The following is a 19980-nucleotide window of genomic DNA, read 5'->3' as shown; positions in this document are numbered from 1 at the left end:
AGAATGTATTTTATATTTAGATTTCAATTATCTTGGATTATGTAATCGTACGAGGATTGAATTGAATAAATTTTTGAAAGAGAAAGGAATGGCCTTTGTCATCTCCTTACGAGTTAACGTGTCGGCGTACAGGGCGCGCCAGCTCGCCGACAACGGTATCGTATTATTTTTATTCCATAACGCCTTTTGTATGCATTAAGAAATTTATATATTATACAGGATATTAAAAAAAATATATACAATTTTATGGAAACTAACATTGTCCTAATTTTCTGAAGCTGTAATAATTACCAGTTTGCAATATAAAGAAAGATTAAAATACTAATTAATAATCTAAGAGACAGTTTTTTTTTACTCTCTCAATCCATCGACGAAAGTAAAAATCCATCGGATTTAATAATAAGTCTGATACTTGAGCGAAAGTACAATTATCATCCGTATCATCGATCATCAAACACGTGTTACCGGAATCTTTCTTTTGGAGCATTTCTCGAGAAACTCGAGTTGTCTTAATTAACCAATAGCGTATCAAGTTGAAAAACCGGAATCGACATTGGTCACGGAATATCGCGAGCCAAACAAGATACACTCAATGTACGACGCGAAGTTAACTTATGATCGAGGATTAATGTCCGAGAGAAAAAAATCGGTTACCACACCATAATTTGTACGACTGTCGCCTGTGAGTAATTTGGAGCCGAATGGAGTTGGATCAGCTGGATCGTCCTCCCGTCCAGGAGTCCGTCTGTCCGAAATACGTATTCTGCGGCTGTCCCGAAATCCACTTGAACGATACGAAAAAATGTTTCGAAGTAGATGTGGATGATACGATAGAGAAATTGCAACAACTCGTATCGGATCCTGTCACCAGCGATCACGTCGAAAGGATATCGCGACTCTTGTATCATTATCTACGCGAGATCGGTGACGAGGGCTACGTATCCTTTAATCTATCGTATTGAGAAATAACAAAAACTCCTTGGAAAATCGAGCTTGTTAATTTTGTTAAAAAAATACGTCAGTATTAAATTCGTTTTACAATATTGTAATTTAAAAATATGAGATTTTAATTATAATTTCAAGAATAATTCTAATTGTTAGTAAAAATGTGGTGAAACAGTAGGTTAGTAAGTAATGTAGTTAATTAAAATAATTTAAAAAATTTTAATAATATATTTATTAAGATATCATTTATATAATGATATTTTTAACATACGTTATTTTTTTATCATTAAAAGATATCTTTTAATAATATATATCTTTCAATAAAGATATCATTTGCATATAAATGAGAATATTTAAAAAATTAGTTTCAACTTCTATTGCTTATATTTTAATTTCTTTCATTGAAATGAATTTGTTACTCACTTGCGCCACATACCTCAATTTCTCCGACATTTCTCGAGCATTTCCAAGTGCGTTTCCTTAAAGACACCTTTCAGCTAGTCAAGCACCTGCCGGCTGTAACGAAGGTGCTAGAGTTTCTAGCCTGGAAGTCTCGAGAAGTCAGTGACTATCAAGTGCATCTCTACCGGATGTTGCACTTGTGCAATCGACCACCTTTGCTGAAACGTACTTCCGAGAGTCTCGTTAGCCACGCTATAATGGAGCACTATTTCACGACGCTGGGCTATCTCCTGATAATCTTGCCCAACGAAGAAGAGATTCAGCAGATCCAAGAGGCTCTTGATTGTTTATTAATCGAACGAAAGAAAGCGACAAACGTCGCGGCGATAAAGTTGGATCTTCGTCGGCGAGCGATGGAGAATTCCAAATTACCGACCATCATAGTCGAATTGCTGGAGGCTGCTTTGCCGAGAATATACCCGAAGATCTTGAAAGTGGCCTTCATAGTTGCCTCCATATCTTCCCAATGTTGTGAGTAACTGAAAAATTGAGATATATTATATGAAAGATTGTGAAAAAAATATATTACAAATTCAATTCGCATATTAAATTAAATCTCGACTGTTAGAGAAAACTTTCTTATCAAGTCTTTCGCTGGCAAAAATAAAAAAAAAAAAAAAAATTGTCCGGCGTAACAACACTTATATCAAGCACATTCAATTCAAATATTATTTTAATGTAAATTTGAATGAAAGCGAGGGATAGCGGTATCTTCTGAAGCTTTCATTTATTTTTTAATAAAGGTTACAAAATGCTGGAAGCCGGCATACTGAATACGCTACTCACCAAAATGGATCTTCCCTACGCGACTCTGCTGCATTGTATAAGACCTCCGGACATGCCGATCGAAGGACAGGAATATCCAAAAGACACCATGCTCCTGAAAATGAAATTGTTATGGAGCCTCATGAGATCGGTGTTGCCTCCGAATAAGCTACCGAAGAGCCTGAAAAATCTCTCTTCGCCCAAGCAATGCGCCATGTGGTATTATTTATTTATGAATAATAAGCGAATTAAAATATAACAAGTCTCGCTATAAAGTACATTTTTTATTCCTTAAAAATTGAATATTATTTATTAATTATTTAGATGGTAAATGATTAATAAATTAGATCCAAGCTTTAAGAAATAAAAAAAGATATTCTCAGATGTTATTTGTATATCTTTTTCGAATATAAAATGTATAATTTTTGACGCAGTACAGGGGCTTAAAATATTCTTTCAACCGGCAAATAATTCATGGTCAATATTGCGCTGTCAATTTAAAAATCAGAAACGATATCATCGCATTGATCTTCGCTGGAATCGTGGCTTTACCATCGTGGAATCTCATCAGCAGCGGTATCGCGGAAGATATCATCGATCTTTTATCTGTAATCGAGTCTGGCATTACTAAAATCTGGACTCAGGACATTAAGTTTTTAGATAATGATGATAATTTTTTTTTCAAGAGAATTTTATTGATGATCATCGCTTATTTCGCCGAAATCGACGTTTATGTTTTCGTAAGCTGGTCTTATGAATTTTGTTTTATAAATTTTTATAAATTATATCATATTAAACAAGATACAGAAAATATGATAAAAACTGTTTTCTGTAAAGTTTATTACAGTCTAATATTACATTTTTCTAATTAATTTTCAAAGTTTAATTTAATAAAAAAAAGATATGAATTATTTGTAAATTTCAAGGGATATATCGATAGAGAAAATTTTTTAATATCTTAGATAATGAAGAAAATGGTGATTATGCCGGTTATCCTTCAGATTATTAAAACCTGCATGAAAAATAAAAAGATTAAAGGATCTTCTTTGCCGTTGATCCTTTTGGAGCATGCATTGTATATTTTATCGCTGTTGGCACCACGGATGAAAACAGAATTTGTAAAATTCAAAGGCACATACATGTAAAAAAGAAAAAACAAAAGTAGAAAAAAAATAAACGAGAATTTAACACAAAATAAAAATACAATTAAATACCTATAGATTATCTGCGATGCTTGGTGTTTTGAATACGGAATTTGATGAACATCTTGCGATGATTGTTACGAGAACAATCTGCTCGATAACCCTACAAGAGGACGCTCTTCTATTGGAAGATTTCCGAAGACACGAAATGATAACCTTGATAATTAGTAAGATATATAAATATCTTATATTAATATATTTAATTTTGAAAAAATTCTTTCAACTTTTTACAACCCTCTTTAATGAAATATTACATAAAATATTATTTCATTGAAGTTTACTGTAAAAATCAAAATAATTTATATAAATAGGTACACATACATATATTTTCTTTTTCGATTTCAGAATTAATTAATAATATACTGGGTTTAAAAAAATTCACGATGATAAGGCAACGAATCTTAACGTTACTGCTGATCGCCTTAGAGAATTTGGCGAAAAAACAGACGTCAGTTCAGCAGATGTATGGAAAACAAAGCATCGAGTTTGTCATAAAAATCTTTAGAAAATATTTATATAAAGAAAACGAAAATTTCCAAGTGGATCAGCGGTAATTCACGACATATAATTTTCATCAATATTTTTGTTTTTCTATGCTAATATCTAACAATTGAATTATGAGATATACTTTGCTAATCTAATAAAATTTAAATAAACATTGTCGAGTAAAAAAAATTGAAAGAATTTTATATCTATATAATAAAATCAAGAATTTATGTAATAAAATAAGAAATAGAAAAAAATTAATAATATTAAGGTATACTTATTAGATATCTAATAAATTCCTCTTTATATTATTTTTTTGTCGACAGACTTTTGTTAGCGATTGGCTCTTACGTTTGGGAATGCGTGGCACGATGTTCCATGAATCTTGAAATATTCCTTAAGAATGGCGGATTATACTTCATGCTGGATATCATCGAAATCGCGAGCTATCCCGTGAGATGTTTATATCTCGGTGCGCTGACTGACATGTGCGATCAAACCTTTTGTGGGCCATATCTCTGCACTTGGAGAGGCGCTGATAAGAAGACGGGACTGATATCCTTACTCGCGATCGTTTGGCGGAAAGAGGAAGACAGAATCGGCGTCAAAAGGCAGGCCGATGGTTCAATAACAGGTACAATTTCGCGAATCAAAAGATCGAATTAAATTAAATTTAATCTCCTTTCTTTTCTTGATAAAGCTATTAAAATTTTTGATAACTGATAACTGAAAACGTTCAGTTCAGTTTATTTGAAAAGTTCACGCATGGAGAAATTTTTTAATATATTATTGCAAGAAATGATTTAAATAAAAAGTAAAGTTGCTTACACTTTTTTAACTATAAATTAAATTAACTCTCGCGTTTGTAATTTAACAGATCCTGAATTACCTCAGATGGGTACTAAGCAATGGACAGATACTTATCGTTCACAGCTGACGGCAGATGCCAGCCCCACTATAATCGACATGATCGGTTCAACGCGATCGAAAATCTTTAGTATTCTGAAAATCATCGAAAAGGATAGCGATAAATATGAATTTGCTAGAAAGCATTACAAGATCCTGCTCCACGAATTGCCAATAAAAGATCGCGTAAGATTAAATATCCCAATGACTAGACAAAGATTTCTTTGTTAAGAAAAAAAAAAAAAAAAACAACAATAATGTCAAACTAAACAATTCGCACTAAATAAATCACCAAGCAAATAAAAATAAAATAATAAATAGATTTCTAATATTTAAATTTGTCCGCTTTTGATTTTTAATTAAAGTAACGTTACATTTTTAATTAATCTGCAATGATCAAGTTCCTGAATTCTTTTTCAGGTAACTTTATGCTGCATCGACATGTACCTGCGACTGAAGCTGGGTCAAATGTGGACGGAGCTCAGTAGATACCTCGAGCATGCCGGAATCACACCGTTAATTGTGGACGCGCATTTAATCGCTCACATGGTACAGTGGCATCGTTCCTGGGGTATACTAATCAAGGAGAATCAGAAGAAGCTGATCGCGGCCATCAAGATTGCGGATGAGATCGCGGAAAGGGAAGAGTTAGTGAAGATACGCGATTCCAAGCTGGCACCGACCTTGGACGCATTGAACGAGGTCGATCGTATCCGTCGCACGACCGAAAGATCGTACATGTTGCGTAAAAAGGATCAGCAGAGACGACAAGTTGACGCTGCCCTGTCATTTCCGTGTGACGCCGACGAAGAGCGATGTCACCGAACGTATTCGGACAAAGCAAACGTCACGGTAAAATAACGGATATCAATCAAGCGAGATAGAAATTCTATTAGATTTCTTTTATAGATCTTTATTTAATTTTTATTTGGAATAGTTTCTCCATGAAACCTTGTTAAAAACTGCAATTTTAGTATTTAAAATATTTTTCACAAAGAAATTTATATTTAGAGAATATATTTATAATATTTTCAATCACAATTAACTGTTCTTTCAAATTAAAAAAAAAAAATTATAATTACGAGAAAATGTAATTTAATTTGCTTATTTCAAACTCTTATTTATTTCCTGTCGATATTTTTTTTTCAGGCTATTCTCAGACAACATCAATCGATTGACAGCTCGCACTTAGGGGATATACGTGACATTATAGAATTACTCCCCGTGTCACCTGAGGATTCACTCCGTGAAGAAACCGTTTCTTCCTTCAACACCGTTTCCAATGATTCTTATTTTTATGAATGTCAGTTTGCAAAAGAATACCTCATCGAGAGCCTAAATCACTAATCTCTATATTTACGTTATTAAATATTCGAAACATAAAAAACAACATATAGAACTAAACAATTAATTGCAATAATTATATCTTCTTATCCTCGTGACAAGCGAGACAATATTATATATATTATCTTGCTACGATAGAACAGTTATCCACCTTGTCGACAAGAATACCTATCATCAAGAGAGTATCATATCTTGATAGTATAATTAATCTAACTTATATCAATTTATATTCTAAATAAATGAGCCAAATTCGAGAAAAGAAAAAATCTATTGTTATAATTATATAAATATAACTTCAAATATATTACTTCATCTATATTTTATCTATTATTAAAATTTAACATTATATCTATTATAAATTTAAAAAAAAAAACAAAAGAAAAATAGTTTTGTTTATGCCAAAATATCATCGCTCATCAACGCGATTCGAAATTCGAATTTTCGCGGGCGGAAACGCGCGTCAGGTCGGCCTCGTCCTTTATCTGACGGCAAGAGCGCTCATCTAGATGACCATCTACATAATCGTCTCATGGCTATGTCCGGGAGGGTGGGCGAGAGAGCGACTGGCGAACGCGGCGAGCGGCTAGTGAGAGCGAGCATGCCGTCGCTAGCGCAGTCACCGCCACCGCCGCCGTCGTCCTCCTCGTCGTCGCCGTCGTTCTCGTAGTCGTAAAGCCGGTTTAAAGCGAGACCGCGGACCGAGCAGCTCGAGCTTCTCACGCTCCTCTCAGAGACACGTTTGTCCCTCGCTCGCTCGCTCGCTCGCTGCCTGGCGTTCAGTGTGTCGCGCGCCGTCGTCACGAAAGCGCACCTTTGCCGCTTCGCTTTTGCGCCTCGATCGCATCGTATCCGCACCGCGGCGAGCGCGGAGCAAGGCAGCAACAGCAACTCGGGGTAATTTTTCATTTCGGAGCAGAGCAGCCGCCTCCGTTCGTTTCGGAGCAGCCTGTCTCGCGCGAGAGACGAGACTCGCGCTAGTTCGTTCGCGCGGCGGCGCACTCTCTCGGTCCCTTTCTCCCTTCTTTCTCGAATCTCTAGTCAACCCCGAACCCCTCCCTTCTCCTCCCCGCCTCCTCCCCGGCTATCTACTTCTTTTCCGTCCGCCGGTTCTCCCTTTGCCACCCGCGCCTTTGTCCGCCTCTCCCCCTCCGTCCTTTTCCGCCCTTCGTCGTCGTCGTCGTGAGCGCTCTCTCGCCGCTTCTTTATCGAGGAACGCTCCTGTAAGTTTCACGTGAGGCTCTCCTCAAAGCGGAATAGAGAGAAGGAGAGAGACAGAGACGGAGAGAAAGAGGGACCCTCATCGTCATCATTGAAGCAGCTATGGCGCGCGAGGAAGAACGGTGGTGCTTCTTCTTCAACGGCGCGAACGGACGGCAAAGACCGATGCGGATTCCGCTGTTGCTGGCCGTCCTGTGCGCGCTTTTGCTTGGATCCTTGTCGGTGGTCGCCGAACACGGTGAGTGTACAATGTGTGCGTGTGCGCGTGTTATATGAGAATGCGCGTGTATACAAATGTCATTTGCGTATGCGTGTGCGAACGCGCCTTTCGATAACCTGTTGCGTATCACGGTGGGTTCTTCTCGGAGAAGGCGGCGACTGTGTTCGCGAGAGGAAGAGAAAAGAAACGAGCGCGAGAGAGAGAGAGAGAGAGAGAGAGAGAGAGAGAGAGAGAGACGGAGAGAAGTTATATCGCGCGAGACAAAGTTCTTTTAAAATGAGCAACGTTTAAAATCATATTCCAACGGATTTTCGTTCACGCCAGTTAAGGGGAAAGAAAAGGGAAGGTCGAAGCATTATCCGAAGGGATTATCCGAGACGGATGCGGGCGAAGTGCGAGAAAAAAAAAAAAAAAAAAGGGGAGAAAGAAAGAGGAGGAGGGGAGGCGAGAGAAAGGAAAAGAAAAAAAGGCCTAGCCTGGGTATCTGTCTCGACGACTAACTACGCAATTCCCCGACGACGCTTTGCCCGTAAGTCGTCGTCGTCGTCGTCGTCGTCATCGTCGACGCTTGCACCGATGCAACGGGATATCAGGAACGCGCCGTATCCCGTCTCGTCGGAATAAGGTCGCGTTCGCTCGCTCGCTCGTTCATGGCCGAAGGTGGCGAGCGATTGTATAGCGGTTAGTCTGCAGAGATGAGATCGACTATGTATCGATGAAAGTTCGCTAGAATATTCCATTCCTTTTGAGAGATAAATGAGAAAAGAAATGCGACAGCTGTCATCTTAAAATTCCGTATATGTTCGTATTGTTAATTCGTAATTATTTATATATTCTTACAATAATAATAAATAAATAAATAAATAAATATATATATATATATATATATATATATATATTAATAATTACGAATCATAAAATATTAAATAATAAATACATATAGAAATAACAGAAAATCATAATTAATATTGAATAGATTAATTAATCAGTATTTTGAAACTTAACATTGCTTCTCTCATGTCATAGCATTTTTTTTACTGTATATCTCCTCACAAGAAAAGACATCCTATATTAGCCTTCTCTTTTTCAATTATATATAATATAATACTATTCTATCGTGTCGCTTAACAACGTTGCCCCGAGCCCTTGGATTTAATGAATGTTTTTCTCGAAATTACAAGCGACACGCGACATCATAATCGTCTCGTCATTAAAATGACGATTTGATCACTAATTAGAAGAACCACGCTTTAGAATGATACTTTGTATTTTTGCCATGTCTTCCTCTCCTTCCTCTCTCTCTTTCTCTCTCATTGTCGGATAAATTTATAAATATATTAATAAATCTATAAATAATGTTCCGATATTGAGATAGAGAGAGAGAGAGAGAGAGAGAGAGAGAGAGAGAGAGAGGGAAGATAAAGTTCTCTGGCGTGTGCGATTTCTTGTGTGACTGCTTCCTTCCGATTTTCGTCGCTGGGAATAACGATGAATTTGTAAGTGACAGTTTTCTCGGGGGGAAGGTTATCACGGGTCACCCCCCACGCACACACACACACATTGTTTTGACGCGCGCGATTTCATGATGCAAAATTGCCGCTATTTACTCGGGACAAAGGTACTCGCGTATCGCATTGTTTTATTGTCGTAAATGACGATCGCAGAAATTGCGTATATTGTCGGGAAAGAAAGAACTCCGACAATTGTTGGTATTATCGGAATCATTGGCATTTCATAGGAATATCAAGCGAACATCGTCTATTGATGTCGCTTGTTATAAGCCGTTGTAACGCGAGTTTCTGCACGATTTTTAAATAATTAAAATAAAAATTTCTGTACCGAATATAATTCAGAATTCAATTTTGTTTCAAGTAAAAAATTGTTCGCTTAAAATCTGATAAAATATTTACGCTACTAGGCTAGTTTGATGATTATTATGAAATTCTCCTAGGCGCAAATTTTCTTATATCAAATTTTAGCTAATTCAAGTTAATTAAAAATCACGATTTATTCAGGAATATTCTGTTTACATTAAAATTTGCTAAGTTATTGTCAAGGAAAGCCGACTCTGCGGTTGCATCGTTTTTTACGATGCTGGCATTTTTTTTCACCTTGACGAATGTTATTTAATGCTCGGACGTCAAGACATAAACTTTAATAAATTCTTCTCTTTTTTTCCTTCTACAATCATGTTGTTCCGCGCATATTGTGCACGTAATTTTGTCGTTCGCAGATGGCTGTTGATATTTATAGACAAAGTTCTTCTGTTCAGAGACGAGAATACGTTTCATGATTGCGAAGTCGAAGAGACGAAAAAATATGTTTCGCTAATGCAGGAAAAATACATCGTGTCTCTTAAAAGACGCGCACGTCCATTGTTAAATTCTTCGTTTATTTATACGCTGCTTTTTTGAAATTGTTCGATCAAAAATAACAAGATTATACCTTCATATTTTTATCATAAGTGATTTTCCAAAAAAAAAAAAGGACAAAACTTTAACGCTATTATACAATGCTTTTTCCGAAACGTAAAGTAATATCTTATAGCTAGAAAATCGACGGGAAAATATTTTTATACGCCGTAAATTGACGGCGACTGAAAATATTATTGCGCGGTGCGTCAAGTTGCTGCATCCACAATGCATTACGCCGGCGAAGTATTTTGCAGAAATCGATGGATTAACTCGTAATATGACACGGCATGCCATGCATCCTCGTGTCACAGCACGTACATCACACCAGCGCTACCGTTACGTCGAGTAAAGTTACACGACGAGGATCAGGGCTGTATTAAAGTATCTTTCTTACGTAGGTTTCGTGTCAAATCTCATCACGTTCTACGATTTATGAAGTTTTATTTGGTCCAAAGACTAATGACAAACGAGACGCTTTCTCGTTAACTAGATCGATTATTTTGTGAAAAATTGCAGATATTAAAACTGATATTAAAACCCTCTTAAAACCGTAGAATTTAATTTTTATATCGGTATCGGATGTTGGATATTTCTCGCACGGCTTTGTCGTCGGATATAAAAATAAAGCAACGCATTTTTTATAGAGTAAGTGAGCAAAAGTAGAAGAGGTGTAGGAAAAACATAAATCCGTCCCTGTTAAAAAAGAAATGCGTCGAGTCTTTTAATAATTCAGAAGGATATACGTGACCCCCTCAGTTGTTTATTTTATCTCCACTGCTGTTATGTTATATTTGATCGCTTATCGTACTCGATTATCACTGACAGTAGCGGTGAACCATGCATTTCGGAATCAAAGATATCGGAAAAGGCGATAAGTTTAGATTAGCGTCTCTGTGACATTCGATTACACGGTATCGAGGAATTCGTTTATACAAATTTGAGTCGGTATATATACAAATGATTAAACTCTTCCCACAATTTAGATAAGACAATCAATTTAATGTTAAGTCGATTCATTTCAAGAGAGATTAGATTTATATATTTAGAATTCATTGAGAAAGATCAAGTTTTTATATAAAGAATTCATTAAATCGGTCTCCAAAGTATATTTACTAGCACCCTGCAGAGCGCTTCAATAATACCAATTTGTGCCGGTAGCTCGACTCACGCAAGGCTGCTTAATTCGAGATTAATTTCAAGTGCCCGTCACGACATTTGAAATCGAATCCGATCACAAGATTCGCAACGTGAAGGTCAAGAGCAAGACGATACGAGCGAGAAATATGAGAAAATTCCAATTTAGCGTAAAAAATGGAGACAAAAAAAAAATAAAAAAAAATAAATAAAAAAAATAATAGCGCGTATGATGGAAGTCATTTATGACGTTTGCCTCGTAACACTTAACTCGTTTACAAGCGCGAGACAAGCCTCGTCCAGCTGAGCGCGTAATTAGATTTCGCGTAATTCTGCAGCGGCGAGCGCGTTTTAATCCGCTTTTAATCCCGCCGAGAAGAACGCACTCCTTTATGAAAGACAACGGGCTATCTTTTCGTCCGAAAATTTATGTGAAAACGGTTCAACCACAACTAACACAGTTTGTTGAATGAAATTAAATTTCAAATGTAAAACTCCACAACGTACGAATGTGCATAATTTAAATCTTTAATTTTATGCGAGCAAAATCCATTGTCCGTGTAACCATCCAATTATAACGACGACGGTTATTCATTAATTAATTTAATTATTCGAAGTGAATATCCCTACTAATTGCTGAATTTTAAATTTACGACAAAAAACATGTTGGTTTTCCCCAAATTGAAATACAATTTTTTAAATAAATATATACATTTTCAAGCTTTTACTGTATAGATCTGTGTTTCTCATAATCTCGTCCTGAATAATTCCAACAAATAAAAATCGACGATTAATCCAGGACAAAAATTTCCTTTTCAAAAAGAGTACCCTTGACTAGAGTAATTGTTCTCCCTCGCAAAGACAATAAGGAGGGGGAGGGGGGAGGGGGGGGAGGATGTCACGGTAGGCGTTCAGAAATGTGAAATTCCGCGGAGAGATTTTTGCGACACCCGATATCCTCGCGACACGAAGCGCGGAAACGCTCTTAGCGCGAAGTGTAGAAATTTGTCCTCGTAACACTTAGTTCGCATGCATAATCTTGGGCTTTTCCAGTACAACGCGATTAAATTCGACGTAATGGCACGTTCGAGATATGTTTCGACCATCAACGAAGATTAGAGAAAGAGAGAGAAAGAGAGAGAGAGAGAGAAAAAAGGGGAAGGGGATTAAAAAAAAAAAACGCGGTTACGAAAGTCTCGCGGCGCAATTATTTCGGTTTCCAGCAACATTTCTAGTTTCTGTCTACTTTCCGCTTACATTATATATATATGTTGCAATTATATATACGTCTCATTAGATTCCTCTAGGTTTTCTCCTAACCACATGGCCTGACAATCGTGGTTTTTTTTTTCTAACTTGTCATGCACATAAATTATAAAAATATTAATTATGAAAACATTATTTATAGGTTGATGATTAAGATATAAATATACGGAATATTGTTTAGAAGATGTTTTCATATGAAGCAGAGATATTAAAAATCTGTGAAATAGAAAAAGACAGATACAAACAGATATCAGTAATCTATTAATTTATAATAAATGATAAAAACACGAGAATTTTAAAAATTTTGAGTGACAATAATAAAAGATACATTTATTGTATTATGTTCGAAGTGAAAAAATTGTAAGAAAGTAGATCTTTAATCAAATTTTTATGTCGAGAAATATAAAATTATTATCGTTTTAAATTAATAAAGGCTCTTATGACTGTGTAATACGAAGGAAACAGAAGGCAATCAAGAGCCAGCGCGGTAAAATTTGTGCGCATATATTTCATTACAATCAAATTGAAAAATTTTAACTAAACGATAAATTTTTGTGATTGTATCTACCACTTAAAATATCAATATAATTTTATTGTAATAAAACATATGCGCAAATTATCGCGCTGGCTCTTGGTTGCCTTCTGTCTCGTTCGTATGATATCATTTTGAAATAAAAATCTCTTTCTCGAGAGAGCCTCGAATATAATGGAAAAAAAACATTATTTCATCAATTAAAATTTTCCGAAATATCACGTTATCAACATGAAACTTGGATTTCTCAATGCGTTCTCATTATCAGAGATAAAAAAAGATAAACAATAAAATTAATATATAAATAAAAAACACGAGATAAATATTTGTCAAAAAGATTCTACAATTTTTTTCTTTTTTCTTTCCCGAAATTCTTTTACGAGAAATTCCAACGTCATCGCGAAAGAAATTCTGTTTACTATTACGCGCTTTCGCCGTCACAGAGGGAAAAGAAGAAAGTTCTTATCATCGCTTATCGATCTACTTCCTCTCGTCATACATTTTCCGGCGTTTGTAGGGGAGGGAGGGGGGGGGGCAAAAATGCGGAAAGCGGGCAGATGCAACGTACGATGCAAGTCGCAAGTTTCTATCCACGTCACTAGCGATTCGTGACGAATGAACGAACGTACGAGCCGACAGCTCATCCATGAGTCATGGCTTTTGTCATATTTCCATCGACGTAGAAAGTTCAACGCACTCTCCTCGCTCTACGCTCGCCGTTACACACCTTTCGTATCAGCCTGGGCTTCGAATCGCTCTATTTTCGCTGACGCGGCGCGTTCCGCCGGACTTACACTCGGACTGACCTCGTTCGCGTCGCGGAAGAAGCGCTGCGTGAACCGAACAAGTCAGCGTCCCCATTGACGGGATCGATAGTCTCGGCTAGAGACTAGATAGAGACGTTATTAAAGAAAATAAGGGAGAGAGATTGCAATTTAAAAAAAAAAATATATATATATTCGAGAGATACAGAAGCACACTTTATGCAAACTCGTATGTATAAAAGATTTTTTAATTGCATCTAAAATTTTATTAAATGAGTGTAAGAGCTGCTATGTAAAATTTGCTCTTCTTCTCATTAGTATATTTATTTATTTGCTTGATTTGTTTCTTGCCGTTTTCATTTAAATAAATATTAAAATCAATTGTGTATATCATTATATATCCTAATATTTTAATTTTATCTTCGATATATTCAAAGATTGAATCGAAATATTTTCTCTTGTACGAAATGACAGCCTCTTTCAATGTTTTTTTTTTTTTCAACTCTTGACTTTAATTGTACATTTAATATCATATTTAATCACATGTTTGCATATAATTGCGGCTATTTCGAGAAACAGTAATGAATAAATGAATAAAATGCTAAATCACATTTATTTATGTATTCGCACGTATTACACCTTGGCCGTAAACAGCGCGCTTTTTCTATATCTCTTTTTCTCTCCTGCGATAACGACATTCAATATAAACACACGCGAGTGTTCCGAAAGAATATCACTTTGATTAAAGTGTTTAAACACTCGATCCTTGATAACGTTTCTCTCGTCGAAACGATATAGATAAGACATATTGCAAATTTTTAGCTCCCGATAAATGTCACAAACTGCAGCGCTTGAATCAAACGTTATCATGAAATCAACAATTAGATTAAAATCACAAGGTATATCTATCATTTGCTCACGTCATTCAATCTTCGATTTATCATTGCTGCAAACGCATTAAATTCTTTCAGAGATATTATGTTATTCGAACACGTAAATATTACGTTAATTAAATTTGTAAAAAATTAAGAGTTAAATGGGAATTTTTTAAATAAAAAAAAAAAAAAAAATAGAGAGTGACAAGTTTCGAAATAATATTAGAAACGTTTTTGGCCTTACGTTATTCGGGAATAGGCCTTGCGCCAGTCTGGCGTATGTCGATGCGGGGCGTTAACTCCCTTTATTACGCGCGCTTTTGCGAGGGACCGTTGATGCACGCATATTGCACACGCATATTGCTCTCGCAGACGAAGATGCGTACACGCGTTCGCACGTATCCGGTTTCGGTAATGTATATCGTCGTCGTCGTCGTCGTCGCCGCTCGATATATCGCACACGCGGCACAATGTGATCCGTACATGTACTTCCTGCGGTAGCGACCGAAGCGTGCCAAATATCAAACGTCACTCATGTCGTTATAAATATATATAGCTTTATAAAATTAGTACACGTAAATAAAAATAGAATAAACATAGTCTGCATAAATTTTTGTACAATTATAATATTATTGAAGTTAAAGGAAAGTATTCGATGATTTCGCGACACTCTGTATATTATTATGTGCGAGGAATAATTATTGTAACATGTCCATTGTATATATATATATATATATGATCATTATATCTCCTTATCCTAATGTAACATATATACACGCATATAGATTAAGACCGGCGCCACGCGTGTCGGCTTTATCATATGACTCCGCTTAATGAAAGATATCTTTAATGCGCTTTGTGCTAGGCTATCGTTATCTCGGATGCGAGTTACAAAATAGCCATATATGTAACTTGCCATATATGTAACTGCATCTCTTCTAAATATATTTAGTTAGCTCTTATTCACAATTTCATCGTATAAAGTTTAAATTTTTAATTCCATTAATAGAAATATGAAGATGAGAAAAAAAATAAAGTATTGGTCCAAGTTAATCTTATTTCTCTTGATTTCATGTCTCTATCTAGGATTTAAAGCAAAGGAAAAGAGGCTGATGATAAATAATTCGCGCTGAACGAGTTACGAAAGTTACATTAGAAAAGGATTATGTAAGCGCGTCTGCGCGCGCGCGCGATCGTAATTCGTTTCTAAAATTAACGAGCGCAATGAAAAGCGGCGTCTGGGAGGATGTGTGTCGGAGAAATTTCGTGGAGAGGAAAGGGTGCAGCGCGCGGACATAACCGGACACCCACGTGGCCCATTTTATACGCTCATTAGTCGTCCGCCTTGTGCGAACGGTCCTACCGATTAAACTTGATTGGTCCGTGGACTCGCGATATACGTTCGTCGCATCATATTTATTCGCTGTTCAATTCGAAAAGTAAGTGCTTCTCTTAATTCTTCTTAATTCTTCATTATTTACACGTAATAAATGAGACATTAATTTATGCGAAGTATCAACGTCACGTAATCATGACATTTCACGATTTTTTAGTAACCTGCCTATATCAAACTTCATTTTTCGTTAATTATGAGAAAAAAAAATAAATTGGAATTATTTTTAGATTAAAAAATGTCAAACTTATTTTTTTTATTAATTATCGCGAGAATATTGTATCGAGCTTATCACTTTCGAAAGCGCGGATAAAAGGGTTAAGGGCGCCGTCGATTAGATGGCAATTCGCGCTAAAAGAATGCAGCCGCGGGCGTGAAATTATACGAGTTCGTTGCACTCGAGACGAGCTGCGAACGCGTAAGATTGTCATCTTTGCGAGCGCGCGTGCGTGTACACGCGTTGCTCGTCCCGTCACGCGTAGGTGGTGGCCGTCGCGTGCGTCGTTTTACGCCGGAAGCATGTCGCTATTGCATATATTATAATATCGTAGGGCCCGTCCCTTCGCGGATGTTCTCGCCGACGATTTATCGCCATCGCGTTTATGTCGGATCGTTCCAACGATAAGGTGTAATAAATAAACACTCATGTGTATGTTTACGTTGAAGCATCATAAGAACTTGGTCGTACTTTTGTTGTCAAATATTTCAGTAATGCCTCTGCCATGTTTACAATTTATATAGAATATTTAGTTAGAATACTTTATAACATTTGTTAGCTATGATTATCGCATTGATGATTTTCTGAGCATTATTGCAGGATTTAATGGAATGAAATCTCTAAGGGAGAAATGATACAATAATGCAAAGTTGCACTCACTCGACTAGCAAGCTAAGCGATACTCGACTGACAAATAATCTGACGGCTTCCCCTTAATTATTACATCGGCATCCTTTTGAAGACTGCAACTGACAGAAGCAAGGACCCCGATAAGTGGCTCCGGCGCCAAGCTATTCTTGTTGGTGTGCTTCGATACAGACTATTAGCGCAATTCATTCCCGACATTAGTGAATTATATCCAAGCAGATGCATGGCGTTAAGAATAGATTGCAATTTAAAGATAAAATTAATATGATAAGTGTGGGAAATAATTTTACTTAAACTTGAACTGAATTATCCGACAGGGCATATCGAGATTGATTTGATATATAATAAATAAAAATAAATAAAATAAAAAATAATTAATAAAAAATAAATTGAAAAAAAATCTCAATCTCTATATTAAAATTAAAGCTGTCTTTTAAAAATATATCTTACAATAATATAAATTTTTAAAAGAGATAAAATTTTTGACATCTATTTTATATTATTAGTTTAAATTTTTATCAAAAGATAGTTTAAGCATTTCTGATTTATCGGCAATAATTTCTAAGTCCATTGTTATACATGGAAGACACTATCGTGTATTTGTATTGTAATTGAGATGCGAAGATAATTATTGCCTGGAACTACATAATTAAATAACATATATGCATCATGTTCATTTTGCATCGTTTTCACTAACAGTTTCACGAGTCTAGAAGGGTATTCTTAGGATTTAAAGTAGCATAAATCCAATGCATAAATTATTTTCTTGACATGTACTTAAATCTAACTTTTACTCTTATCTATGATAAGCTTAATATAAAATTATTGAATAGAAAAATTGTATACAAAAAAATTCTAAATTATATGTTATAATTCTTTTTGCTAAATATATATTATAGAAAATATTTTTCTCAGACTTTTATTTATATCATTAATTTGTTATAATATAAATCCATATTAATAATATATGCGTAAAAATAATTTATAACTCAATAATTTTTTGCATATTGTCTAAAGAATAAAAATCGAAGTCGATGATCCGATCGAAAAGGTCGAGGAGGTTGAATCGAGAAGGTTTTCGTTCATGAACGAATCAATTCAATCGAAGAATGTTAGCGTATGATGTCATCCTATCGACCTTCTTAATTGCAAAAGGTCTTTCAACAATTGACTAAACGGAATTACACACATGCATTATATTGCTCGTTTCAATAGGATCATGTGCGATTAAATAAAAAGGACTTGTCAACGTGGCGGAAAAATTGATTTATCGACAAGTTCGCAAAGACAAAGAATATATTTATTAGCTGATTCGATTACTAATTTATTTCGACAGACACACATACACAATAATTCATTAATATCAATTTTAAAATATGATTAATGTTTTGATGAAACCTTAAAAATATTTTAGTTCCCTAAATTTTTTATAGTAATAATAATAAATTTCTAATTTTATAATTTAATAAAACTAGTTTAAATTAAGTTTATAGAGATTATTTATAAACTGATTTTATTTATTTCTATTTTATTTAGCTTAAATTATGCAATTTTAATATTTCTCTGTAAAACAATATTTCAAAGAGAGAAACATATCTTATTTTCTACGCGATCTCGAGTTTGAACTAACAATAAGATTATTATTACTACGTGCCGATGATAATAATCAGTCATGCATAATACCGCGATGCAAAATAGCTAACATCATCATTTACATTACGATGTGTTTGCTCGAACACGAATCTTACTTACTTGCCTAGTCCTCTATATCACTTTTATCATTAATATTAAATTAATAAGCTCACCTGTTTTCGACATACTTGTATTTCCTTCCAGTATATTACACGCAGTTCTTAATTGAAGAGTGATAAATTTATCTGTAATAATAACAAAATACCTCATTAAAATAAAATAAAATAAATATAAAATAAATTTTATATTAAATTAAATATTTACAATGAGATAAATTACAACAAAAAATAAATACGTGAGTTAAATATATTACATATTATAATATATTTAATTTTTTTTATTATTATAATTTTACATATATTAAAAAATAGATTCAAAAACGCATATAAGTATTTTGTATATATTCTGAATAACTTTTGTAAAGGATAAATGGACAATATGGTAAGAGCGTCGATGTGCCTACAAAGAACAATTCTCCGAAATGATTTATTTTAATGAGGCTGTCTTATGATCAGAAGAATGTTTTGCGGTCCATTTCTTACTCAAGCTTTCACCGCTCTCGCCGAGGACGGAGATTTGCCGCGACGGCTCCGTTTATTTCTTACCGGGTTTCTGGTTTCTATCATACCTCGACGAAAATTTAGAAGTTCCTTGTGTAAAGATAAATTCGCTACGTGTATATACAGAAGGGCAGACAAATATTGACTCACAGCATGCATATTCACACCACATACACATGCATACACATTGCGCGCTCGACGCTGCAACGCGAACATGCAAATACGGTTTACGGCCAAGACGTAATTAATTTCAACCGAAGACACTAAGACAAAGTGACTACAAACAGGATGCAATTATAACGATGACGAGAAAAAGAAATGGGATTCTGTTCTGCGCATTTGCATAGGAATTTTTCGAACGCGTTGTGCGAATGCGTCGTGATAATAATATAATCAATTAAGTTTTAGCGTAAATCTTTGTCAATAAAAAGTCTCTTTGAGAATTCGCTCTAAAATTAATATTTACTTTAAAAAATATTCCTTTGTATTCAGATTTATTCAGATTTATTTTATTCTATCCTATTGCCATGTAATATTAAAAAAAAATCACCACATAAATATTATAAACATCTATATATATATATATATATATATATATATATATATATATATATATATATATATATTACAGTAATTTAATATAGTTTTATTCTTACTAGAATAATTATCAATTATTTTTGATAAGCGTGATTTCACTGTAATTTATTGAACAAGAAAATTTATTAATTTATTGCCGTGAGACACGAGAACGTCATTTGTATTTCTCGCACAATTCCGTTGTCGGATTAATTGGGGCAAAATGTACCGTTTGTCGACTCTGAACGAAGAAGGAAAGAAAGACGGAATCTCACCTCCATATCGGAATAAATCGTGGGAAGTTCAATTCGCCGTTTCTGCGTCGTATCTATTCTCGTGAAAAGCCGTACCGATAAATAGA

At 35.1% G+C, this 19980-nt stretch overlaps 3 protein-coding genes across 3 annotated transcripts in view; all 3 read left to right on the top strand.

Moving 5' to 3' along the window:
* Window positions 1–701: 701 nt before the first annotated feature.
* On the top strand, window positions 702–2735 carry LOC126852946 (uncharacterized). The gene is made up of 4 exons (XM_050598245.1): window positions 702–938; window positions 1443–1878; window positions 2151–2391; window positions 2607–2735. The coding sequence occupies exons 1-4, from the start codon at window positions 702–704 to the stop codon at window positions 2617–2619; spliced, it is 927 nt and encodes a 308-aa protein (XP_050454202.1). The 3' UTR covers window positions 2620–2735.
* Window positions 2736–2799: 64 nt separating this feature from the next.
* On the top strand, window positions 2800–6364 carry LOC126853134 (cilia- and flagella-associated protein 69-like). Its single transcript, XM_050598621.1, has 7 exons — window positions 2800–2912; window positions 3135–3541; window positions 3720–3924; window positions 4187–4494; window positions 4738–4952; window positions 5187–5618; window positions 5916–6364. Exons 2-7 carry the CDS (start codon window positions 3403–3405, stop codon window positions 6111–6113), a joined length of 1497 nt encoding a protein of 498 aa, XP_050454578.1. The 5' UTR covers window positions 2800–2912; window positions 3135–3402; the 3' UTR covers window positions 6114–6364.
* Window positions 6365–6702: 338 nt separating this feature from the next.
* LOC126853098 (plexin domain-containing protein 2) overlaps window positions 6703–19980 on the top strand; it is a 29315-nt gene continuing 16037 nt past the window's right edge. Inside the window, exon 1 of the mRNA XM_050598544.1 lies at window positions 6703–7566. Within this exon, the coding sequence (XP_050454501.1) occupies window positions 7431–7566 (136 nt within the window). The 5' untranslated portion in view covers window positions 6703–7430. The remainder of the gene's footprint in view (window positions 7567–19980) is intronic.

The sequence above is a fragment of the Cataglyphis hispanica genome, chromosome 11 (assembly GCF_021464435.1).
Source record: "Cataglyphis hispanica isolate Lineage 1 chromosome 11, ULB_Chis1_1.0, whole genome shotgun sequence".
NCBI lineage: Eukaryota > Metazoa > Arthropoda > Insecta > Hymenoptera > Formicidae > Cataglyphis > Cataglyphis hispanica.
The sequence above is the reverse complement of the archived record's forward strand: the minus strand, read 5'-3'. Positions and strand labels throughout refer to the sequence as shown.